The sequence below is a fragment of the Sander vitreus genome, chromosome 17 (assembly GCF_031162955.1).
Source record: "Sander vitreus isolate 19-12246 chromosome 17, sanVit1, whole genome shotgun sequence".
NCBI lineage: Eukaryota > Metazoa > Chordata > Actinopteri > Perciformes > Percidae > Sander > Sander vitreus.
Genome location: NC_135871.1, coordinates 17645178 through 17670586, shown reverse-complemented (window position 1 = coordinate 17670586; position 25409 = coordinate 17645178). Strand labels below are relative to the sequence as shown.

Genomic DNA, 25409 nt, shown 5'->3' with positions numbered 1-25409 from the left:
CATGATGAATACTTTTTCCAACAGGTAATAGTTTTAGTAATTTAGAGTATAACTAGTTTTGCATTTTCTTCAGTGAAGAGAGTCCTCATGTGGCCATTTGGGTTACTACAGCATCATTTTCAACTATTACTGCAACACATACATTTTACTGGTGCCAAAAAGCTACCAATAATTGTTTTCATTATGAAAGAATAAAATAGAGAAAAATGGTCAAGTTTTGAGGAAAACTTAAAAATTGACTAAACACAATTACAAGCTCTTTTTAATCCCAGCTAGTAATTACATTTGACATTACCAAGCCCAGTTAAAATGAAATGTTTGAAAGCAAGGTCAATTATTTTGGTGCTTTGAAGTAATGTTATTGCAAAACCACTGGATGTCACTATCAACAAAGCTGCCAACTGTCAAACACAAACTACAACACCTACCAACTTTTTCTTGAGCCACGAGTCTATAAAGATATGAGCTGAATTTAAAATACATGCATCAGAAAATAAATATTGTTCAAATGAATATATTCAAGGAGCAAAAATTGAGTTTTTTTTTTTCTTCCAAAGTTTATTTGATGACAATATACAAGAACATCTTGAGCACGGAGACCCTCCCTGACTGTCCGGGCTCACTGTAGGGAGAGAAAAGCTAAATTAATACAAGGCAATTTAATTTCTACAACAAAAAATGTAATTCCTTAATGTGAGTAATTTAAAGTTTAAGTGTGCAAATTGAACCAAACGTTATTAGTATTTTAGGAGAGACAAAAGGTTTCAACCCCATCATTGTTTGCAGCTTTATAAAAACATTCCAACAACTTGAGTAAGACATTTTCAGGAAACATTTCAGTGAGAAATTCACACATTGGCAGGCTTTTAGTTCAACTGCCCCACACTCAACACACACAAACAAAACAAACTAAGATCCACATGCTACACTCAAGTTGCGCATCTACTAGAGATCTGAAGCATTATCAAAAGTACTTGTGTCTGCTTAAATGTAAGGCAGAGTGGGCAAAGCCTAATGGATATGTCCATTATAGCAGAAACAGTGGTACAAAAGACTCGGGTAGAGGGAAAACCTATTAGCAGGGAGTTCAAAAAACATGGGAAGGGGGGACACTGAAGGAAAAACTGCAGGGGGAAAGAAAGGTGCGACATGCATGGCACAGCTCAGGTCTATCAGCTTTTGATGTGCAACACCATGGCACACCATGCTTGTTCTAGTTCTATACCTGCACACTGACACTTCATTTCTGCAAAAGAAATCCATGGGAAGCAAAATCAAGAACAAAAGATGGAACAAAATAATGTTAACATGTTGAAAAATTAAACATGGAAAAGAAAAGATCTCTGAATGGATTTGTATTGGCTGTACTCCACAGGTCAGAATTAAGCCAATGGAAACTATGGTAGACATGGCTGGACAGTGTCAATATTTTACAAGCCAGTTGTGCTGTAGCTATTACAGATGCAGCTGTATGATATTAAAACACAGTCCAGCTGGGTTTTGCAATTCAGAGTTCTATTCTAGGTGACTTTAGGCCAATGATGGTGCCATAGAGGGTACAGGATTATGCAGGGTTTCATTCTAACAAGAAACTACTACAGGAGTTTTCACAGATTAGCACTGGAATTTTTTTTAAATTACTTCTTGGCTTATTGGCTGTAGGATCTCCTCACAGTGCCATAGGTTTTCAAAACCGGGTCTACAACACTAATTAGTTTTCAGGTCAAGCTAGTCATTAGTATTAAGAGAAGGAATCGCCAGGTAAGTATTCAGTGGATCAATCCTTTCATATTGGATGCATCCTGTACATTCAGGGGGAAAAGCCTTAAGGATTTAGCTCTCAGATGGGTAGGTGAGGGTGTAAAGGTAGAAGTCAGCTACATATCTATCACTCCTGGATTATCTGCACACTGCAGTTAGTCTATTTATGCACAACATTTACCTTCTACAGTTCCAGAAGAACATATGATTGGAAAAATGACAAAGGAAATTAAAACAGAAAGAGTCATGGGGGTAAAAAAAGATTAGCAGGGTAGGAACAGGTGTCAAGAAAGAATCAAGTGCACTGAATTAAATGAGGCCTTCTTATGCGTTTCTGTTCTTTACTTAGATAAGGAAAGAATTATATTTCCCTATGGCATACTATTGAAAACTATCACAGGAATACTTATTTAAAATTTTTTTTAACAGAGCCAAGAAACAACATGCGTTGAGTTAACGGTCACAATACCTTTTTGCCAGCAGCGCCCACACTGGCCTTCTTGATGCCTCGTACTTTCTTCATTCTGTTCTTGCGTTCCTTGCGCTGTTTCCTGGAGGTCTTCTTTTTCTCATAGAGACCATGCTGAGGAACACAAAGCGTTTCATATTTATTACATTATACTCAACACTCACAATCATAACCTACTGACTTTGATATTGCTTCTACAATGAGCACATCATTGTCAATATTGCCAACCCATAAGTCATATTGGTGGCTTTTCCGGCATTTATAGCAACAATGTAGGGTTGGGCGATATTAAATACCAATAAATTAAATAACACAATTAGGGATGTAATGAGAAAAAAATATTTAAATGTGTAAAGATTACAACGGTTTGAGATAAAAAAAAGAACCGCAATGCAATTTTTAAAAAGAGCCCAGAGCGTGATGCTAGCTAACATTACACAGCAGGTACTATTAGCTGGCTTAAACACAAAACTGTGTAAAGTGTGACTGTATTTCATTGGAAAGGATTCCGACATCGGGACGTACAGTCTGCAGTTAAAGAGAGCAGACTAGCTTTGAAGCTTCGTTTATGGTAGCTGCGGTGTTCCCGGTGCGCAAGCCATAAAATGACATCACCACGGCTGTTATTAGCGTGAAGGCTCCGCAAGCGGTTGCGGCTCGTGGTCGTGCACCTCTGAATTTTTGTAACCACGCGCTCAACGTGCGCGCTGTGCTTTCAGTTCAACATGGTCGGCTGGGAAAAGCAGGTTCGCCTCTACAAACATCTGTGATTCTTCATGTACAGACCACAGGGAGTCCAACTGTTCTAGATATGTGGTCAGAGATAGAGACACCACACTGAGAAAAACATTTTTGGGGAAAATGTGGAAAAACATGAGATCGTTTTATCAAAGCTAAAAAAACTGCTTCATGGAAAGAGTGTTCTTAACAGTGTTGCAGTCAGTTGACCAGTCATTTCGATTAGGAGAAAAACAGTTACATTAATGATTAAAAGTAGATAATTGTAATGTTTTGCGGTACATTGGTGTTTATCATGGATGTTTACTTCTGTTGCCAGACAGCCTGCTTAGTTTAACTTCTGCTCTCTTCTTCTCTACTACTTCACTATTCACAGATCATTTTGTTTGTACGCCCTCTGGTGTTTCGGAGAGTAGTGCAACAAGCAATGCAGTGAGCATAAACATCTCAGTGCATGCTCGTAGCGCGCACGCCATCGACGGAGGCTCGCGCACGGTGTCGCACTGGAGTATACCCGACACTTGACAGTGTGGCCACTGCCGATGTAAACAGAGATGGGACTGGTGTTGCGTTTAAGTACAGCTCCGTAAGCTTGTGTTGCGTTCAATGTTGTAAAATACCCTTCTACCATCTAGTGTTTCTTCTTTTTGTTGTTGAACAGCAAATGACTGGTAATAAAAAGTTGTTCTTAAGTTATTACATTTTAAATAAACCATTTAAATGTAACCATATGGCCTTAGCAATAAATAAGACTAATTTTAGTTATTTAAGATAAAATACTATTTCAGTTGCACTTTTAATAAGGACACACTTGCTATTTTGCAGTTTATATAAATAAAAAGGAATATTTTGTCAGTCATTTCATTCTGTTGAAAACATTCCTGAGAAAATCTTATCGTGAACTTAAAATCGTAAATTGAATTGTGAATCGTGAGTTGAGTATCGTTACATCCCTAAGCACCATCATTTTACCAAATACCGCGATTGATACTGCGACAATATTGTAGGGTTTACAATTGGGGAAAATTTCAGAATCTTTAATTAATAATCAAAATGATCAGTAATGTGGATATGATTAAGTGGGTAAAGGCAAATAATAGAACAGCTAGAACAGTCTGGTAAGTTACACAGAAAAATGTCATATTACAATATCCAAAATCTAAGACTATATCTAGTATTATATCACAATAGAGGTTTCATTTTTATTTATCACTCACTTTTTGACTCTTTGGCTACTGTAACAAGACTAGGGCTGTGACGGTATAGGTCTTTTCTTACTGCGGTGAAGAAGCAACGCATCGCCATGATATGGCAGTTAACCGCAACCCCAGTTAAGAGAGTAGCGTAAGTTAGAGCGAGAATAATAGGGTGCCTTAAATGAGTCGTGTCAGCGCGTGTGGTCGCGCAAAGGGAGCACGCGCTGAGAGTAGGGTATAAGTGCGGCTGTGATGATAAGCAAAGGAAAAAAGAGATAGCGAAAATGATGAAAAGTGAGTTAAAAGTGAACATAACAAGCTTGAGCTTCTTAAGACAGTGTCTATCTGTAATCAAAACTGCCGGTAAGGTGAAGGGTGTTAACCCCGAAAAAAAGAAAGAAAAAAAAAGGCTTTAAAGTTGCAACATATGTTGCAGTACACTGTTTTTCAGCTAAATGTGAGTCTTTACTGCGTGTTGCTGTCATTTACGGCAGTGCTGCTTTCTCTCCTCTCCGTTGATCTATTCCACAGACAGTTCAGAAAGCTTTATTATCAATAAAGTTTTTTTTTTGGGTTTTTTAAAGTGCCAAGGGGCATACGCTTCACAGTACAGGGGTCTAGCAGCTGAGCTAAGCAGAGAGAGCGATTCGGCAGTCTGCTAACTTGTTGCGCTCTCTCTACCAATTTAAGCTGCTCTGTTTTAGGCTAAAAACGTGCATGTATGCTGAAATTTAACCGTGCCGTTTAGTCGGGATTAAGATATAAGCAGAAGAAAACTCTGCTAGCTGCTAGGTCAAAGTGCAATGGTAAAACACTGCAGCAGTAAAGTAAGTAACAGTGTCCACCTCAGGTGAGAACGGAGAAATGTCTTTGCCTTCCCTACCATGTAATATACAATTTTGTTTCCCTGTTTCCTGTAGAAATAAGTCAATCTGACAAATCCCCCATATATTTAATGGACTCATCTTGTGCAAAGCTGAAGTGACGAGCAACTTAAGTTTTATTACTCCATAATCTCTTGAATAGCCTATAGAAGACAGTCGATGAGGATAACTTAACAATTATTGTTTTCATTATATTTCATATCACACATCTGTTCTATTGTCACTTTGTAGAGCAGTGTTTATGCTGAAACAATATTGTGCAGCCCTGATGACAAGCACTAAAAGATGTGCTTTAAAACTGTATTAATACATGGACTACATTGGGCCATGGCTGATTAGATTTTGATAATAAAAACTTAACTCAAATTGTGCATATGCCTACATTAAACAAAATATTACCTAAACTGCCTCCAAATAAATGGGCTGTTCCAACATTATCCTCCAACAGTATCTGATAGATATTATGGATAATCTACTTGCATTTCATGGTATAACCTCACATACCTTTCAATTTCACCCATCATCCAACCTGTTTAACTGTTAAGTGCTGTAACTACTTCACATGATGCACATGCAAAATGGGGTATATTCAGTGACAACTCTGAGGGAAGTTAAGACCTTCTGTAATACAAGCAAAGGCCGTCCAGTAAAAAATTGTTTCCAAAGAACTGCATTTGAGGTCCGGAAAAGACATTTTGCTGCTGCAAAATTTGTTAGATGGCTGAAAAGGGATGCCTTCTGCTAATAAACACCACCGTCTCTGGAAAAAAACTACAGCATTCATGTAGACAATGGTTTAAAACTCACTCTGGCCAGTCTGTGTTTGGGCTCATTCTTCTTGGCGTAGTCTAGGGAGTCGTACACCATGGCAAAGCCTGTTGTCTTGCCGCCACCGAACTGAGTCCTGAAGCCAAATACGAACACAACATCAGGTGTGGTCTTGTACATCTTGGCAAGTTTCTCCCTGATTTCAGTCTTGGGGACTGTGGCCTTCCCGGGATGCAGGACATCGACAACCTACAGAAAACAGGCAGTGAATACGTGAATGTATGACCCTAAAACTCAGCTCATGATGGCATCAACACAATGGACATTGTAGAGGGGTTTAAACGCTTACCATTTGCTTCCTCTGAAGCAGCCGGTTCGTCATGAACTTGCGGGTCCTGACTGTTACTGTGTCATTCTGAAGGTGGGAGAAAGTAGAAGATGATGCTTATTACCGCACAATATTTCAACGACAACTTGATTTCCAGCCTTCTCCACACTAAAAACAGGCTCCAGCCTTTCGTTGCAGCTTCCCTCACCAGGTAGCTAGCTACATGCTGTCACAACATTATCTTTATCTTACTGGCAAAGACAGCTTGCTTTCCAGGAAACTTAAATGCTTCCCGGACTCAATGCAGCCTGGTTTTATGTGCCAGTTGATAACACTGAGTAGTACTACAGTAGTTTAATATTCCTGTTCACGTAGCATGAGGGCCATGCCATGGCCATCAGTGTTGTGTATGCTAACGTTAGCCGCTGGGAGCTAGGACTTCACGTTTCTTTATTGATTACCAATGTACGTCTAAATACTCCAGTGCGTCTTCCAGCAACTGTGTAGGTTAAATAGATTATGTAGTGGAAAAAAAAGTGGAGCGGAAACTACACAAGCCATCCCAAAGAAGGTAAATACAGTGTGTACAACGTCCGGAAAGACATCAGTGAGGATAGCATTTAGATGGTGGCTGAATTTACTCTCAAGACAGTATCAGACCCCATCAATATTGACATTTTATTAGAGCGCACACTTAAATGATCACATTATGGACATGAAATGTATGCCGGTGGACGGATGGCTTCGATGAACGACTGATTTTACTTGATATTTTACTGCAAGACTCACCATCTTGACGCCGGCCTCGCTCAGGGACGTAGAAAAGGAGGAAGGACCAGCAGGCGACCGGATTAATGCCTGCAGAAAATTGAGTGGGCACGTACTTGTGTTGCCTGATCTAAAAACGTAAACACAATTTAGGAACTCTTACTAGGAATTGTTTTCTTTTTCTTTCAGTAAACGTAATATAGAGCTAGTACATGATAAAATATTTAAAATGTGTTACAAAGAAATAGGAAGTTAGTGTAATTAGGCAAAGACCGGATCTTTTTTTCGCCACCAAAACATTATTTTTTATTTCAGTGTTCATGCTGACGACGAAAATGAGCTAGAAAAATGGGGCTAGAATGAAAAGCACAAACTTTGAATTGAATACACAGGCTGGGACGTTTGGATGTGTACATTGTAAAATTGTAAAAGTTCTTTGGGTAAACTAACATTAAGGAAAACGTCACCTGCGGTTCTTCTTTAGTCCACTAGACGTCAATCATCCAACGTCTGAATATTAGCTAGTGCCATCAGAAGATGAGCCAGTAAGACGTCAATAACCACAGCAGGATATTAATTATTAAGGTAACTAATGACAGCAAGAAGCACATTGTAGTTATTAAATGTACAACATAATTTAGTTTTGGAAATACACGTTTGTTACATGTATACATACCTGTTGTAGGGACCCTACTGCCCCTCCCATCTCCACCCTCTGTACACTTTAAATGTACCCTGTCACTTGACCGAACACCCAGAAACCAACCAGTAGTGCTATCCTCGATTGAAACTGGCCCTAGGTTTCCCACGTCAGTTAGTTTGTGTTAATTTGAATATACTCCATGTAAACACAATACATGTCAAAATGTAGTTAAGTAAATAATGACTCAAAACTAAATACTGACACAGGCCCCCTCAAAAAGACAGTTGCATGTTGAAGTTAGTGATGTAAATTCCCTTAAATTGTGATATTAATAAAATGACAAAAACCAGGCTTGGATGTACACATGAAGAAGAGCTTGTTTAGCACAATATGAAGTGTATTATATTAATGAGTGACTGTAGGTTCATGTATACCCACCTAAACGCCTAACATACTTTCCATGCATTGCCTTTCTTTATAGAAAGCATTTACTAGTTCACATAAATTAGTCTGGTTAGTTGTCTAAAAACATAGAGTCCCATGAATAGGAAATAACACAAAATGTTTGTTAATTGGTACTTGTGATGTGACATTTAAGATGTGGAAAAAGGGCTCTGCTCTCTTGACCAGCATGAATCAGTTACTAACACAACATACTGAGAAAAGGTTTGGTAAAAACATACAGAACAGAACAGCTCCTTATTGAATCGCAGTAAGAATAATGGCCCTCACTGAGTCATGTTAAATGATTCCATCAATGTTTTTTGTCACATAAAAAAATAGCTAAAACCACACAAAATAGAGACAATTAAAACAGTATTTTGTTGTTACAGAACTTTATTGATCTTGCAGCAACAGTGTCCACTGGCATTGTAGTTTCATTTAAAATAAAAAAGGTACTTAAAATCAGAACAGAAAGTTACAGTAAGTCTCTTTCAACACACAATGTTAAGCCCTCATTGTCAAACCAAACTGTTTGAAATAAATATGCAATGTGAAATTATGATGCAGTATTAGAAAGTTTTATCGCCAAAAATGTGCAATGCAAATTGGGTTTAAGCAACCCCTCCATGTATTTGTCACCAAACATGGCCAGAATTAATGACAAAGCCCAAAAGAACAAAAAGAAAATCTTTGATAGACATCATTTCAGCCATTCAGTGGTTCCAGTCATACAGAGAAACAAACTTGTGGTGTGAATGAATTTTGAATGAAAAATGGGAACTTCATGGTGATTAAATTAAGAGCTGCTACAGAGTACAATTAGCAGACAGGACTATGAGCGGGGTGTAAAAAAACAAACTAATTATAGGGACTAAATGAGCATGAGGCATTCTTTTAAACACATCGCCATCTGAACTTCAGAATCCCAAAATGAAAAGTGCGGCATCACAGTTTCAAGCTTTACAGCTGCTTCAAGGAAAATAATATTAAAAAACATAAAAAGTATTTATTTTGCTCAATTGCCAAGTACAACATTTCCTGTTCAATGTTACAGTGAAAAAATAAACATCTGTTGGAAAGTACAAATTGATGACTAGGAACCTAGTTGTAGTTACTGCATTTGATTTAAAGTAAGGCATGGACAGACATGAAGCATGAAAAAAATAAAAGTAATGGATTAAGGACACTGGAGACAGATTTGTAGATTAAGGGACAGCATCTATCAAGCCTGAAGCAAACAATTCTTCTTCTGGGTTCTTGACACTTGTAACAAATCCAAAGGCTTGACAGTCAGTGCTGATACCCAAACAAATACCCTCAATACTAAGGAATTGTATTAAAAAATAAAATGCATATAAAACATTTGGATAATTTGAAGTTTTTCAAAAATCATCTTGTATTTCACCCAAAAATGACCATTGGGATATTAACCATTTCCATATTAACCCTTTTATCTGGTCCAGTTATTTAAAAACAGCTGACAAATTGTGCCAAGTATTACCTCCTTTCTTAGATTTTTTTAAATAATGAACCCAAAGCTCTTGCCAACTAAACAAACCAGTTAGGTCAAAGTGACATTAAAGGTGCTGTAGGTAGGATTGCGAAGATCCAGGACTTAGCCAAAAACATTGAACATCGACAACTTCTCAGTCCCTCCCCCCTTTCTGCTAAAACCCAAAACGGTCTCCTAAGTCCCTCCCCCCACAAAGGAGAATGAATGAATGTTCATGAGCAGTGATTGATGCGCAGTTAGACCCCCCCCCCCCCTGGCCCTGATTGGTGCATCTGAACAGGGAGCTGTGGACTTTTGCAAATCACACTACAGGCTGTAGGTGGTGCCAGAGGAGCTGGATTTTTTCTTCTTTTTTTTTTTTTTTTTTTTTTAATTACCTACTTCATGTATTTCTACTCGAACATAGGGTCAGTTTAAGCAAATATGACATAAAGTTAGATTTATAAGTCTTACCTACTGCACCTTTAACTCTGGAGAAGAAGCTTATTATTTTTTCTCAGCAGGAAATGTGTAAACAACATGTATAGCAAGGTCACGATAGTGATGAATAGAGTGGCTTGATATTGTTATACTGTACTGAAATTTAATTCTAAATGAAAAGCTTGTTTTCAATTGTCAGATTCATAATTAGCTTTACGTGATAGTGGGAAATACAATCATTTAATGTTAAATCACGGCCTAAAAATCTTTAAAAAAGATGGAAATGGAAATTTAAGTCTTGGAATGCCATGAAATCTTCACCTAATTGCAAAATAAAAAACAACAACACAGCGTCCCTTTGCATACCATCACAGAAAACTCAACAGACCAAACAACTGATAATACATTGTGGAGCTTTTCAAGTAGTTCCAAAAACCAAAAAGAAATAAAAACCACTTAAAATAGCATGCTTACAAGGGTCTTCAAAACCAAAGACTGTGATGAATATCAAAGCTTTTGACTGATTCTAAGGCCAGTACTAAATAATGACCACTTCCTCCCCCAATTAACTTGGAATATTCTCAGTTTCACAGTGTGCTCTGTTAAAGATCTGGACTCACGGAACACTGGAGGATGAGCACTGCAGTCTACTAATTGGACAATGTGAGCACATAATATTCAGTTCTGCTCCCTCATTGTTTGTACAGCAACTGGTAACCATGGAATATCTATACAAATAAACTGTTTCCAGAGTTGGCCACACTGTACCTGTATGTATGATACACTGAATCCCCATGGTTTACACACATTACATCCAGCAGCAAGACAGAGAGCTAAAGAAGATGGCTGCCATGAGGGCTCACACAACATTGGTTTCTACAAGCCAAGCCACTGGCACGTGTGATGCCAGGTCATTTGCTTTTGCTGGTGTGGTTCCATTCTGTTAGATGTCCATTTCAAACTGAGCATCATCTGGAAAACAAAAACCCAGGCAACAATGTGTTGAGACACTTTTGGAATATGCTGGGTTGTTTTATTATCATGGTGTTGATTAGGTGAAATAATTACAGGACAACAGCAGAGAGTGTTTTTGTCACATATTTGAGACGAGATGGATTGGGGACTATACCAACAAAACACTTCATTACATAAGTTGGGTTTCTCAATCCATATAGTAACTCTTACCGGTTATGGGCTTGCCATCATGTTTGTTGATGTGGTTGTTGGCTTCATTCTTCTTGTTCTCTCTCAGGACATTTTGGCTGGTCACTCCAGGGATGACAGGCAGGTGAGCTGGGGCAGTCTGAGCAATAGGAGAATTACGCCTGTCGAGTAGGAACTTGCGGTCATAGATGATCCGGGTTCCTGTAACAGGACACATATCAAGTTTCGGTTACACGTGCTTTATCTGAGGAAATATATAATGCGGGTGCTATTAAAAGGTGCTGTGAGTCAGAAGGCTGGCCTTCATTCAGAGGGCCCAGATTAGAGCCACCTTGTCTAAGATCTACCTTTATACTTTAGTAAAACATGTTTACCCCTCTGCCACTTTCAGTCTGTTCTGAGGCATATGATTAAATGTGTTCAGCTGCATGTTTCATTTTTGCATGTAATTCAGTAGGTTCTGCTGCAAAAATTAAACAATGCTCAAACTGTCAGAGTTTATACACACAAGACAAGGTTCTCCCGCTATATTATTGTGAGCGCACGATAACCTTCATGGTTTGATTTCACTGACAAGTTTGCTTCACAAGAGTAAAAAAATGGTCTATTTTGCACTGTATGTCATTTGCTTTCTGAATACATCTGGTTAACCTTGATCTTGAATGCCTTTATGGCATCACTTGGCACACTGGTTTAATCTATCGTTTCCACATTAATCAGATTCACTGACTTTTTTTACAGCAGACGCTTTAAATTGGCATGGCAGAAAAGCACAGGTGGAACTAATAATGATAATGATGGCTCAGTTCCAGCAATTATTGCAATGCAATGCAGCAATTAATTTTAGCAGTAACACCTGTGTTTGACAGGTCAAAATGTCTTCTGTGACCAAAGGCTGTTAAACTCTAGTTTCACTTAATTTTTTAATTTGTTTCTCTGGTTATGTGTGCCACCGTGCAATGGCTCTATGCTCCCAGTTTGAAAACCACTGCTTTAAACAATACTTAACTATACAATAGTCTCAAACAAAATGTGTATTTGAACTAGATCTGAAATGATTAGTCGATTAATTAATTAGTTGATTTACAGAAAATACATAGGCAAACATTTTGATAGAAATGAACAGTTTTTTGGCTCCAGCTTCTCTAATGTGAAGATTTGCTACTTTTCTCGGTTTATATCATTGTAAACTGAATATATTTGACTGGACTCGCCTTGGACTGTGATGGACATTTCAATATGTTTTGACATTTAATAGGCAAAACAATGAATCGATAATCAAAATAACATAAAAACCCTTGACAGAAAGAATACCATTCCTATGCAGTGTCTGTACAAATATAATGCATGTCAGCAACACAGTGTTGACATAGCAGATCACAGTCATGCAGTGATATGGGTACAGTATCCTAGATTTATTGTACTTCCTTGTCTGAAAAGGGCTACACTGATCTGAAGCATACACTGATATTAAGTATACATTGCAATCTAGCTATACATAGCTCATGCACATTATTTGCTTAAAGCTGTTGGTAATCACATTTATGTTTGCCATGGGTGGCAAACAAAACATTTACACCTTCTTTAAATATAACTGCAATAGGTACAGTAACAATGCATTCATAAGAACTCTGCGCTGCAAACCAGCCAATCAGACAGCCGCGAGAGAACACAGGGGCGGGGCTAAGCCTTGTTTTTGTTTTGATCAGGATGACAAGGCAGCCAGAAGCCTATAGGCCACAGTGACATGAACTGTTACAGGTTTGGTGAGAGTACAAAACACGACAAAATGATAATTACCCTCCATTTTCTTAATGATAAAGATTAGTAGACGGGGTAACCCCTTACCTCCAGGAGTGGTAGAGAATAAAGTGCCTCCAGGGGTGGTACAATAGTCATGAGGTAGCTGCGTTGTGTCGTTGATCAACACCGTCCTGGTCGGGATGGCCCTGCTCTCGCTAAACTGACGACTGGTCGACATTTTCTGCGCCGATTCGGTGACAAATTCAGCAGCTACAGCAAATTAGGGTGTTTTTTTTCCCGACGGACGGTGGAAACCCGGGCAGTTCCCCACTCTCTTATATCTTCCCAAAAGCTTTCTTGTCTCCCCTTTCGTCCTCCCAGCCGTCAGCACCGTCCCCTCCCTCAGCAAAGGCAGGAAGCACGACAAGCTGCGGGCGGATATGAAGTCAGCGGTACGGAGCTGGAGCATCAGCCTACATTTTATAATTAAAGAAACATATCACCCTCTCTCGCTCTCTCACCCTATCTCCCTCTCCCTCTCCCTTTTGTTGAATTTCGTTTAGAAATTCTGCAGTCTGGTAGAAAATAGACTGAATTTACACAATTTACAAGAATAATTCAAATACAAGATTAAGATCCAGATTTTCTTAATTGCGATTTAAAGAGTTAAATCAAGTTTAAACTTCAATTCGACCAGACTAGATCAAGATTGTTTTAGACGCGTCGTATCTTTGAACGTTTCCATGTTAATTGTGTAATTTGTGTATAAAGGCTTGGAATACCAGGATCGGTTAATCGATTAATTCTTGACATAAATATAATATATGTTGTAATTATTCAAGCGTAAGCGTAATGGATCACTGCTTGACATTTCCTCTATGATATTGCACAGATTAAAGTATGGGAGTACTTTTCAATTATTTGTGGTTCCATTTTATTCAATGATAGGACCAAGTGATGTGGTCTATGAGGGGAAAAAATATGATGGCCAGGGAGAGGCACTGACTGTTTCAAAAATATATTCAGTATATTTTATCAGCTGCAACAGAGTCTTTAATACCTCAAATAAACACTATAGTTACTTTGATAACCCAATACCAGATGGCATTGTGTGTTACATTACAACAGTGATCTTGCTGTTCATCCATAGACTTTGACTTCAATTCTGTTTTTATACACAATGCAAACATCCACTCATACTTACTCATTTTGGGCATTTTCCCCTGTTAAGTTCGTTATTTCCGATAGCCTCTGAAGGTATCATAGGCAAAGTGCGCATGCGCTGTGCCCTTTCTGTCTACCTACCTACCCTGCAGACGAACTTTCCTTCCGCCGCCATCCTCCGTCCCAGAGCCAGACAGCAGAGATTGAGACAACACACAAGCCTGCAATTGAACATGAGCTTCACAGTGGAAGAGAGGGGAAACCCGAACTCCCTAAGCTACCGCTTGTTCTTCAGTAAGTAGAAACTAAGTAGAAATGATAGAGTTTTGCCAATGTGCTACTCTGAGGTATTTTTTTATAAACCCCACAGGCTAGCTGCAACCTCCCACGTGTCGCTTATTCATTTGTTGTTGCTGGCTTTTTTATCCTATCAGTAATTGTTAAGTTTGAGCCATGTCAAGTTGCGTCAACCAATTGTGCCTTTCGTCTGTCCGCTTTCTGATTTAACGTCACAGTAGGTCTTATTGTTGACCTTACACCCTTATTCTTCTTGCCTGAATTTTCTAGAAGGAAATTGTTATTTCGGGAAATCTCGCAAGGTGCTTTAACACGTCATCTAGCATAAAATCATAAAAGCTTGGAGTTGGGGGATAACGCCCTCTCTGACGATAATGCGTTAATAAACTCGTAGATATGATAACAAGATTGAGTTGTTAACCTGTTGGACTTAACGCTCACTGTAGTTGCACAGACCGATTATTGATTATCCTCGTTAACCATTTTTATAGAAACTCCCTCTAGTTTGTAGTCACATTTTCAAAGACTCAGGTTGTAATGGTCAAAAATGAATGGGACTCTATGGAGCTAGACTGCTAAATGTGTCTCTTTTGCCTGATTGTCTTTGAGAAATCTCAGATTTGATTGTAGTTTTTGCAAGTTCAACATGGATTATAGGTCAAAAGTTGACTGAACGAGTACTTGTGTCCTTTGGATTTCTTACAGGTTGAGTCGTTGTTGCCCATAACACGCTAGCATTCTGCTAATGAATGCTGATTGGTCAGTGAAGGATTACGATCGGAGATCCCGCTTGACGGTATCCAAAGCAGAACCAGAACGTCAGAGTGAATATTTCGGCGTGGTCTTTAAAATATTAGCAAACCTAAAAACAACCAAAGCTTGTCGTAAAGCAGTATCTCTGGCCGTATATGTGTATGACGTCATTGACATTTTAAAAGGCTTTTTAGAACAAAAAAGCCACTTAAAAAAAATCTAACACTCAGCAGTGTGTATTTTCTTAGCCTCCCCTTTCGAATGCAACATTCAAATTACTAGACAAAAAATTATATCCTGAGAAAAATGGATTTTGAGGGGTGTAGCTCCATAGAGTCCCATTCATTCTGCACTGGCCTGTGAGCGCCCCCTATATGGAACTCTGGTGGAACTGCAACCAGTTCAGAAGCCGGAAGTAACAAGAGTGGAACTTCGTCCCTTATTAGAAATTCTTTGGTGAGAGTTCAGAATTCAGAGTGGTTCACCACAATATTTGGTTCGCGGAACGTTCCGTGAACGATGCCTGATGGGTAGGAGAACGTTCGCTAGACCCCCACAGCGGAAGGAAAGGAAAGTTTTCTTGACATTCTGGGAACGTTTGTTATTGGTAAAAATAAATGTTTTTTTTTTTTTTAATCCTTCAGGAATTGTTCCCTGATCGTTCTCTGAAGGTTTTTAAAAAAAATAACCTTAAGAGAACCTCCAGGGAACGTTGTCTGATGGTTCTCTAAAGGTTCTCTGAATGACGTGAACCTTCCCTTATCGTTATGTAGGAAAGTTTTCTTGACATTCTGGGAACGTTCGTAATTTTTTAAACCTTCAAGGATTGTTCCCTGATTGTTTTTTAACCTTCAGATAATGTTTAGGGAATGTTCCCTGAATGTTAGCTTTACTGGGCAGGCAGCTAAACTGGCACTGTCTGTTTAATAAAGTGCACAGTCCTAGATTTTTCATTGAACAATTTGGGCAGAGGGCAAATGCTATATAGACGAAACAGTCTTTTCATCAAGCAACTCATTGGCACACCTTGATCCAGAAGTGAAACTAAGCAGTTATGGAAACCTATGTATTCTCTTGGCAAATCCACAAGACACAATGACAACATGATTTCCCTGGTGAAGATATGAGACAGATGGGAGCAGCTTGTTTCTGTCTGCCATGCTCATACAGTGTTTAATCTTTTACAGAAAATGCTGAAGGAAAATACATCTCACCATTCCATGACATACCAATATATGCTGATGAGAGTCAGGTAAGGTAGCATCTGTCACCTTTACCCGTGTGTGTGTGTGTGTGTGTGTGTGTGTGTGTATGATATATATATATATATATATATATATATATATATATATATATATATATATATATATATATATATATATATATATATATATATATATATATATGTGTGTGTGTATATATATATCTATATATATATAGATAGATAGATAGAGAGAGAGAGAGAGAGAGAGTATATCTATCTATTGAAATGTGTTTTTTTTAGTAACTACAGCATATCAATTACAGACACTGAACTGTTTTAAATAATATTCTCCAGAATAGCAAGGTCATAGTCTATTTGCGAAGGCAATGGCCTTTATTTGTGATTGCAGTAGATCATTCTTATCTTTATGAAACTATTAATCTTATTAATGGAAAACATTTTACCAAAAGCAATGTAAGTAAAAGCTAGAATGTAGCACATTATAAAAGCATTTTTGTGTTTTCAAATTGTGTCAACTTCAGTTGTGTCCTCTACTATGTCAGAATAATTTAAAGATAATTTTGACAGATTCTTTTCTCTTACAGAACATTTTCCACATGGTTGTTGAAGTACCAAGGTGGACAAATGCAAAGATGGAGGTATGAGTGTCAGATAATCTTCCATCAACTTTTGGATCAGATTTTAGAAGCTTTGGCTTTAGCTTGACCATGATGTATTTATCGGTTTATCCAACAGTTTTTAACATGTTTTCAATAACCCATGGATCATATGTCTTCAACCCAAAAAATAACATGTAATCCTTCAGCTGAAAGATTAAACATTGAGTTTTACCATTTCTAGCCTTATTTAAATAATGTGAATGTTTAATGTGATTTTTAGTCCTGCAAATAATTTTGACTGCAACTGGGTTTATATGTGAAGTTATTCTATTGCAATAAGGCATCACATTTAACATGAATGAAGTTTTTGTTGTTTTAGCACTAATCATTTCTTTAAAAGTAACAGCATTACAAATTAATTTTCAGATTGCTACAAAAGACCCCTTGAACCCAATAAAGCAAGATGTTAAGAAGGGCAAGTTGCGATACGTTGCCAATGTTTTCCCACATAAGGGTTACATATGGAACTATGGAGCCATTCCTCAGGTTAGTTTTTTGTTTTTCCGATACTAATGTGTCCTCCCTAAAACGGTGATGGTGTAAGATCAATCCTGTAGCGTTTTAAATGCACAACAGCAGATGTTTAGTAGTTTTACCTAATTCAGCTGACAGGCTTTGTTCTGTGGCGTTTCAGACATGGGAAGATCCCGCGCACAAAGATGGAGACACTGACTGCTGCGGTGACAACGACCCCATTGATGTCTGTGAGATCGGCAGTAAGGTACAGCACTCGCTGATGATTTGGCAGCCTTGTGTTTTTCATCCTTCATTAAGTCATTGTGATTATCGATTTGTTGTGTACATTAATTTAACTGAAAAAGGATAATGCCGCTGACAACAGAACATGAACTGCAAACTCACACGTCCTCTCTTAGGTGTGTTCCCGTGGGGAGGTAATCGCAGTGAAGGTGCTCGGGATCCTGGCCATGATCGATGAGGGTGAGACTGATTGGAAAGTGATTGCAATCAACGTAGAGGACCCTGAAGCCAACAACTTGAACAGTAAGCACCTCCTTTTTTTCCCTCAGTTTGAGTTTCTGAGCAGTCCTGCATCAGTCATACTGAACTTGTTTTGTTGTATAGACATCAGTGACGTCCAGCGCCTGAAACCTGGTTATCTGGAGTCCACAGTCGACTGGTTCAGGAGGTACAAAGTGCCAGATGGGAAACCAGAGAACCGGTTTGCTTTCAACGACGAGTTTAAAGACAAGGTCTCCACCCTAGCATACCTTATTTAACCATCATTTTCACTATGACAAAAAGCAAAGATTTCCCCTTGGGGGTCAATAAAATACATCTTTTATCTAAACTTGCTCTGCTGTGTCAAGGAACTGCAAACTTGAACTAGAATTAAAATATAATTATATACAGATTGTTCTTGCACAGTTATAGTTAACTGTAAATACAAAAAAACTTGCTTTTAACTAAGCACATACTATTTTTGTGTTTCAGGACTTTGCCATTGAAGTAATCAAGAGCACTCACAACTTCTGGAAAGCCCTCATTTCCCAAAAGACCAACGCTGGTGAACTGAACTGGTAAACACTGTTCTTACTGCTCTGACCACAGCAAACAAGTAGAGCTGCTTTCAGGACAAACTGAAATGTGTTTGTTTATGGATTCTAAACTATAAATGATTATGTCTTATCATGCAAAACAGCAAAAACACGTGTGTCTCGGCCTGTGACAGCCCTTACTGCTGTTCAGTGGATGAAGCTAAAGCTGTTGTTGGTGAAGTAAGTACGATTTATTCACCCCTTTTTGCAACATAATCATATGTGTCAACACCAGACTTCATTCCTCCTTGATTCTTATTTTATAACTGATGTTTCACTCTATTTTCAGACATGTCCTTGTGGAAAAGAAGAAGATATCCCCTCATCAGGTAGCTTTTCAAAAATATACCTGTTAATAATGTCCAGATTATTGGATTTTTGGTGAACTTTATTGCTCTGATGTGAGATTGACGTTAATGTTTTCTTTTGCAGTAGATAAATGGTTCTACTATGAGAGGAAGTAAACCAGGAGCTGTTTGGATATGAGTTGAGTGAAGGACTCATCTTTCATAGGAATACTTGAAGAGGGTCTTACCAATGGGATGATGGGATGTGGTTGGCTGGGGCTGGGCTGGCTGCTTGTCTGTAGATGGAGCGATAGTGGTTAGATACTGTAGAAAAGTTAAAAAAAAGTAACCATGTCTTGACCAAGGAATTTCCACTTATTTAACAAAGATCTCTTTAGAGATGTGCTGTCATAAACAGAGTACACAAACTATTCCTGTAGATACTTGTGCCATCATGTATGAGACTGAACTGCTTTAATAAAGTTTCTCTGGTTAAATTATCATCAAAGTAGGATTTCTTTTTTCCTTAACACTTGTGTTACAGAATCTATTCTAAATTACGAAGGGCACTATTGTGTTTCTGTTGCTGCCATGATCACACTGATTGAGAGCAGTTGGTGTAAGAGTTGTGAGGAAATAAAGTTGAAATTGTCTTTGTCTTTTTAAACTATACTTTAGACCAGGGGTCTTCAAAGTGTTTTAAGCCAAGGACCCCTTAACTTAGAGAGGGACAGAGCAGGGACCCCCTATTACATATATTGTTTAAAATGAAGTTGCATAATAAACTTGGCCTACGATAATGTGTAGGGCCGTCTTTATAACTTTTTTGCATAGAATACTAAGCTATTAAAATAGCCTACTAATTGTCGGCATGATTTTATAAATCATGTTTAAATGTTAAACATAGATGTAGCACAGTGAACCCTTAAGATGAACTGTATGAATAGCCTTAGTCACTACCTATGGGCTAGTAAGCAGTGGGGATTTATGTTTGCTAATAATATGTTGGATTCATCTTAAGACTTTTTAAATTTTGAAACAATAATTTGGAGGCCCCCCTGCATTGACTCTGAGGACCCCCTAGGGGCCCCGGACCCCCTGTTGAAGATCCCTGCTTTAGACTGAACCTCTGTCATTGTTATAATGCTACCACCTAGTGTTCAGTACCCTACATTACTTTTCTTTTTGAAACGTAATATTTTTACAATTATACTTACTGTTTTCACATGGTTATTTGTGATGTGTGAAAGGCTTAATTTTTGTGATAAACGTGTACTATTAGACTGGTGCACCTAGTTTATTTTCCTATAACTTTAGTGGTAAACCGTTAAAATGGGAGTTACAATCTAAGTTTAAATTGATAAAGAAAAAAAAATGTATAATGGCAAAAATCAATTCCAGATTTTTAATAGTAGTACGCATGGGGAAATTCGCAATTATTTGAAAAAAAATGTGCATAAAACCTACAGGATAACCTTTACAATCCTATTAATCTTTGGGTCCTTACATTCCAAATACATTAGGCTATGACAACTTTAAATTGTGCTTCAACAATGAATTTTCACTTAAGACTAAAACATTGTTATGTATAACTGTTGTAGAAAATTCCTGTTTAAAAAAAAAAAAAAAGGAACGAGAGTTCATGGTTAATTTCTTTTAAGAAAAGCGTTACTGGCATGTTGGCTCCTCCCGCTTTATTAAACTAGTGACGTGTTTCCGGTTAACTGTCAAACTCGTAGACTGTCAGTCGACGGGACAGGCTTGGACCAAAAACCAACGGACGGGCAGTTAAACATTGGTAGAGCAAGGTAATACCGCAAATTATATATTAAGTTTTCTTTGTTTAAATTTCTACACTTCGTTTTAAGTCTAGTTTTGTGCTTGTTGAACCACTTTCCTGACATAAAGGTTTAGTTAAGTCGTTCTGGCGCTCATGTTTACTAAATTTATCATTGTTTACTGTATGACAGCTGATGTCATTACTATAAGCTAACGTTACATGTGATAAGCCGCAACTGTGGCAGTAATCGTGAAATCACTGGAACAATCATTTCTGAAGAGCTCAGTCATGAATTTAGTGGCCTGTCGTGTTTTATGGTGTTATTCATGTATATTTGTTATGGAATACTGAATTTGAGATTTGCATGAAAACCTGCTGCGATTTCTGACATTTGTAAGGGTTAGCTAACTTAGTACACGACGCCTGTTGTGTTATAGTATTTAGCAAACCCATAGACGTAGGAATTAAATGCCATACTTTATAAATGGAGTCTGGTGTTTACAACTGTTGAAACATTGTATGATAAAGTAATCAACAGTTGGGCAATTTCCCGAAGCCTTAGTCACTGAAGGCCTCACTATTCACTGCCACAAGCACATCATGTCTCACATAAAGTGACAGGTGTGTGTGAGTGAGAGAGGGAAGCAGGGGGTGACTGCTGAGATCAAGTGTCCTTGCCACAACCTGTCATAAAAATAGTCAGAGCAAGATCAGTGTGACTTTAGTGAGACAGCTCTCAGAACAAACTATCATCTCAAAATGCATAGTTTGCCCTCCTTTTCTTTCATGCTTTACAGCTTGTGTGATTACACAGAGCTTACACATACCAGCAGAGTAATCCAGGGTCAGGAATAAGGTTTAACAATGAGTGCTTGATTTAGTCCTTTTGCAACAGTACATTCAATTATATGCGTATTTGCTAACTTATGCTTCATAGTCTTTAGGTGCTGTGTTGGCATGTTTTCATTTACTCGTGTATATGCTTATGACAGGATAGGGGGCTTGGTTGAGGTCTGACGGCAACTTGAACATGAACTAATACCTCTGTGCTGTGTTCTTCTTTAATGTGCCATTATAAATTATTTCAGTTTTATGATCTGTATTACAGGCAGTCCAGAGAAATGTCTTTTATACTTGACTGGATCTACAAGAGCTTCAGCAGTGTCCTGCAGCTATTAGGTAGAGTATTATATCAACAATATTGTCCAACCATAACCACCAGAACTTTTTTGTCAAACAAAATACATTTACATTTAACACAGAACTTCAATTCTCAAACAACAACATTGTGCTATTTGATATTACCTTCCTCTACTTGACGCCTAATTTTTCTATTATTTTGGAACAAAAATGCCTGAGATGACAGACCCAAACTAAAATGGCTGTAGCTCACAAACCACACACTGACTTTGTACATGATAAGGTCTTGCCAGTAAGGAAACTTCCCAAAATGCCATGTGAAAGTGTCAGAAACATTATATGTGTTACAGAAACAGAACAGTAGGTCTTTCACTTTTTTGTTAGTCTGGATAATTGTCTAGCCCTTTGTCAGTAGAAGTCAAGGAAACTGTGGGGCTATAGACAAAATACCCAGCACAAAATGCACAAAGTACGACGATTATACAAGCTATTTTAATGAATATGTCAATATAGCTCTCCAAAAAGCTATTTATAGACTCCAAATGTACACTTGGTAACTAAATGTTCTTCTGAATCATTAGAAATGTATTTCCTTTTACATTTTGGTATTGGTAAAAACCAAATCAACGTTTATAGTATGGTTATATCATATTCATATTGTTTGTTTTCTTTTTATCCTCAGGGTTGTACAAAAAGAGTGGCAAGCTAGTGTTCCTTGGACTAGACAATGCTGGAAAAACAACACTCCTGCACATGCTCAGAGACGACAGACTTGGACAGCACGTGCCAACGCTACATCCAAGTACATCCAGCGATTTGACAAGTTGTTAGTTCTGCAGTCAATCTGATTTTTCTTTTTTCAGCACTTATCTACAGTCAGTGCTTTCCCTCTGTCCTCAGCATCTGAGGAGCTGACCATAGCTGGGATGACCTTTACAACGTTTGACCTCGGAGGTCATACACAAGGTAGGGAATAAGGAAAATGCTGTTTTGATGCACTTGCTGCTGTGTGTTACATACATGCTGAAATTGTGTTGCTCTCACAGCACGAAGGATCTGGAAGAACTACCTCCCAGCCATAAATGGTATAGTCTACATGGTGGATTGTGCTGATCATGAGCGACTAGCAGAGGCTAAAGTTGAACTGGATGTAAGTTATAATATTGATCTGACTTGTGTATCAACACACAACACAGTTGTTTGTAGCTTTCATCGATATGAATGGTCTCTTTGGTGAATATTTGACTCTTTCTGTCTGCAGGCCCTGTTGACAGATGATACCATCTCAAACGTCCCGGTTCTCATCCTGGGAAATAAGATTGACCGTCCGGAGGCCATCAGTGAGGATGCACTCAGAGGAATGTTTGGTCTTCATGGACAAACAACTGGAAAGGTAATGATCACGTGGTATTAAATGATTTGAATGAAAGCTGATGTCTATCACGTTTTTATTTAAAAATGTGTACGCCGTCTGTATGGTGGAAAGTAGTAGAAACACTAAAACAGCATATTTCCTATAGTTACTTATAATTCAATAATTAGTTGATTTGTACGTGCCTGGTCTTTCAAGGACATTGTCACTGAATAATAACAACAGTGAGCTTCACAAATCTTGCAAGGCCAGACCTACCTTCCTTTCAACACAGAAGAAAAGGAAAAATCTCTGGAAAAATCTGATTAGCCAACGGCAGGCATAACTGCTTAGATCGCCACTGCTCTTGTTAAACACAGTGGCAGCGGGAAAGAATATGCTGGTGAGAAGAATTTGGCACAGTACCTGTCTCATGCTAATTTTTCATTGTCAGTGTTAATCTTGTTAACCACCTGCTGTCTCTCAGCAAAAGAGACAAGGAAAAAGAGGGAAAGGAAGCAGGATGCAATAGTAAGCCATTTGGAAGGCCTGTTTCAGTTTAACCATGTCACTGAGTAAGACCACAGCTCTACAAATATTACACCACCCGCTGTCGTACAACATGCAGAAAGTTACAGGTTTAAGATATTGATTGTACAATGTCTGTGGTAAAGGTTGTTGAAATGTTTTGGTTGTGAATTAAAATGTGTACTTTTGTATGTGTAATTTTGCATCTTTCCAGGGCAAAGTGTCACTGAAGGAGCTGAATTTGAGGCCAATGGAAGTTTTCATGTGTAGTGTGCTGAAGAGACAAGGATATGGAGACGGTTTCCGCTGGCTTTCCCAGTATATTGACTGATGCACATTCTTTTACCACGCTACCTGCGCACACAAGGACATGTTACACACAAAACTACCTGCCATAAGGAGATATTGTATTATGTACCATATTTAGGACTTCAACTGTGCCGGAAGGAAATATGTTAAAAGTTGTGTTTTGTGTTAATATACCCTGTATTATTTATGAGTTCAAAGAAATCAGTATGCCATATTAATCGTACCACAGCAAGTCAAAGATTAAGTTATGAATCATCAGTCTGTATTGTTCAGATTGCATGTGGAGAATAATCTTCGTAGTGTGGTTTCCTTAACATAAAGCCTGTAGAGAATTCTGTCTGCCATATAGAACATGTCATCGCTGTGAACCAGTTTCTTACCCAGGTTTATTTTTAGCTGCTGGTGTAGACTTACAGTGAAGGTCAATTTTGTGAACATTTTGTGCTTGGAGTTACTCTTCCTTGGTTAAGGATGAAGATTACAATTATATCTTTATATGTATCCTACTTCTTTCAAACTAATGGGAATCTCAAAGTAACATAACATTTTTCCCAGAACAGAATAGTTTTTCTGGAAAGTGCTGCAGAGATTTGGCGCCATATTTGTTATCATTGAAGTGTTTACCACTACAGGCCAATTATATGAATGTGACCACAAGTGCATTAACTGACATTTTGCTGTGAAGAGCTTTATTTAATAGCACAAAACAGTGTTAAATAATTGCAGTATATGCTAACTGCATCAGCACAACCAGGTGATGTAACAAACTCAGACTTGGATGCAAAACGACCTGTTTTCATGATGGTTAATTGCTGTGAAACAACTTGAGTACTTAGTGATTAGTGGCTGCTCCCAACAAGCAGTGATATTATGAGAGTACTTGAGTGATGCTCAAAAATAGGGCATGCAAAAGATATGCATGAAATGTCCTCTTAGTGCAATATTACACATTATTTTGTATATAAGCTCTTATTTATATTTTGCAATAAAATATTGGCTCGCCTTATGTTACATCAAGCATCAAGCCCTGAAGTAATGTATCTGTTATAAAAGGTAAGTCATATTATTATTAAACGTGTGAAGTTTGAGCATAATAAATATTTTTTTAAATCCTTTAAATATTTCTTGTCTGGCTAATTTTTATCAGATTTTTAATTAGTAAAAGGTTTGATATAACCAAAAACAAACATTAAACTATATTATTATTACTAATTGATACACTTTACCGCTTTCTTAAACTACAAATAACTGAATAAAAACTTAACAGGCAACATTTGCTAGTTTTACACATTACCTTTAATTAAAGGTGATTTAGGCTCCCTTTCAGATATTAATGTTTTCCAATGATTCCCAAAACGTTCAAACATTGTATTTTCAAAGTTATGTATAGAAGCTGTGGCAAAAAAACAAACAAACAATGTTCCCGCCTACTTGTTTTCCATTGGCTCAGAGCTGTTCGTATTTACATTAAGACCAATCACATTAATCGGTAGCTGTCGGTTTTTTCTCGTGGACCAATGA

At 38.0% G+C, this 25409-nt stretch overlaps 4 protein-coding genes across 6 annotated transcripts; 2 read left to right on the top strand and 2 right to left on the bottom strand.

Moving 5' to 3' along the window:
• Positions 1-532: 532 nt before the first annotated feature.
• Positions 533-7012, bottom strand: rps24 (ribosomal protein S24). 2 transcript variants are annotated; one of them, XM_078273412.1, is made up of 5 exons: positions 6934-7012; positions 6166-6231; positions 5856-6065; positions 2231-2344; positions 533-1246 (listed from the first exon to the last, which is right to left on the bottom strand). In XM_078273412.1, the coding sequence occupies exons 1-5, from the start codon at positions 6934-6936 to the stop codon at positions 1241-1243; spliced, it is 399 nt and encodes a 132-aa protein (XP_078129538.1). In that variant the 5' UTR covers positions 6937-7012; the 3' UTR covers positions 533-1240. The 2 variants fall into 2 exon arrangements, with proteins under 2 accessions (XP_078129538.1, XP_078129539.1); XM_078273413.1 differs by having other exon boundaries at positions 533-622.
• A 1978-nt stretch (positions 7013-8990) lies between these two features.
• eif4ebp2 (eukaryotic translation initiation factor 4E binding protein 2) lies at positions 8991-13263 on the bottom strand. The gene is made up of 3 exons (XM_078272965.1): positions 12945-13263; positions 11118-11297; positions 8991-10904 (listed from the first exon to the last, which is right to left on the bottom strand). Exons 1-3 carry the CDS (start codon positions 13075-13077, stop codon positions 10876-10878), a joined length of 342 nt encoding a protein of 113 aa, XP_078129091.1. The 5' UTR covers positions 13078-13263; the 3' UTR covers positions 8991-10875.
• An 868-nt stretch (positions 13264-14131) lies between these two features.
• On the top strand, positions 14132-19280 carry ppa1b (inorganic pyrophosphatase 1b). The gene is made up of 11 exons (XM_078273588.1): positions 14132-14297; positions 16241-16305; positions 16863-16916; positions 17304-17423; positions 17572-17658; positions 17813-17939; positions 18021-18148; positions 18390-18475; positions 18598-18673; positions 18783-18822; positions 18926-19280. Exons 1-11 carry the CDS (start codon positions 14237-14239, stop codon positions 18955-18957), a joined length of 876 nt encoding a protein of 291 aa, XP_078129714.1. The 5' UTR covers positions 14132-14236; the 3' UTR covers positions 18958-19280.
• Positions 19281-20507: 1227 nt separating this feature from the next.
• On the top strand, positions 20508-25001 carry sar1ab (secretion associated, Ras related GTPase 1Ab). 2 transcript variants are annotated; one of them, XM_078273667.1, is made up of 7 exons: positions 20508-20588; positions 21669-21739; positions 22383-22502; positions 22601-22666; positions 22747-22850; positions 22962-23093; positions 23794-25001. In XM_078273667.1, the coding sequence occupies exons 2-7, from the start codon at positions 21682-21684 to the stop codon at positions 23908-23910; spliced, it is 597 nt and encodes a 198-aa protein (XP_078129793.1). In that variant the 5' UTR covers positions 20508-20588; positions 21669-21681; the 3' UTR covers positions 23911-25001. The 2 variants fall into 2 exon arrangements, with proteins under 2 accessions (XP_078129793.1, XP_078129794.1); XM_078273668.1 differs by having other exon boundaries at positions 20518-20588; positions 21649-21739.
• Positions 25002-25409: the final 408 nt, after the last annotated feature.

Coding starts and splice junctions, on each gene's coding strand:
- rps24 (XM_078273412.1), bottom strand. Junction 6,066..6,165: donor TGCTTCAGAGGAAGCAAATG/GTAAGCGTTTAA, acceptor TGTTTTCTGTAG/GTTGTCGATGTCCTGCATCC. Junction 2,345..5,855: donor CCAAACACAGACTGGCCAGA/GTGAGTTTTAAA, acceptor TGTGTTCCTCAG/CATGGTCTCTATGAGAAAAA.
- eif4ebp2 (XM_078272965.1), bottom strand. CDS start 13,077: ATGTCGACCAGTCGTCAGTTTAGCGAGAGCAGGGCCATCCCGACCAGG. Junction 11,298..12,944: donor ATTCTCTACCACTCCTGGAG/GTAAGGGGTTAC, acceptor GTCCTGTTACAG/GAACCCGGATCATCTATGAC. Junction 10,905..11,117: donor TGATGGCAAGCCCATAACCG/GTAAGAGTTACT, acceptor TTTGTTTTCCAG/ATGATGCTCAGTTTGAAATG.
- ppa1b (XM_078273588.1), top strand. CDS start 14,237: ATGAGCTTCACAGTGGAAGAGAGGGGAAACCCGAACTCCCTAAGCTAC. Junction 18,674..18,782: donor CTAAAGCTGTTGTTGGTGAA/GTAAGTACGATT, acceptor CTCTATTTTCAG/ACATGTCCTTGTGGAAAAGA. Junction 18,823..18,925: donor AGAAGATATCCCCTCATCAG/GTAGCTTTTCAA, acceptor TTTCTTTTGCAG/TAGATAAATGGTTCTACTAT.
- sar1ab (XM_078273667.1), top strand. CDS start 21,682: ATGTCTTTTATACTTGACTGGATCTACAAGAGCTTCAGCAGTGTCCTG. Junction 22,503..22,600: donor CGTGCCAACGCTACATCCAA/GTACATCCAGCG, acceptor CTCTGTCCTCAG/CATCTGAGGAGCTGACCATA. Junction 22,851..22,961: donor AGGCTAAAGTTGAACTGGAT/GTAAGTTATAAT, acceptor TTCTGTCTGCAG/GCCCTGTTGACAGATGATAC.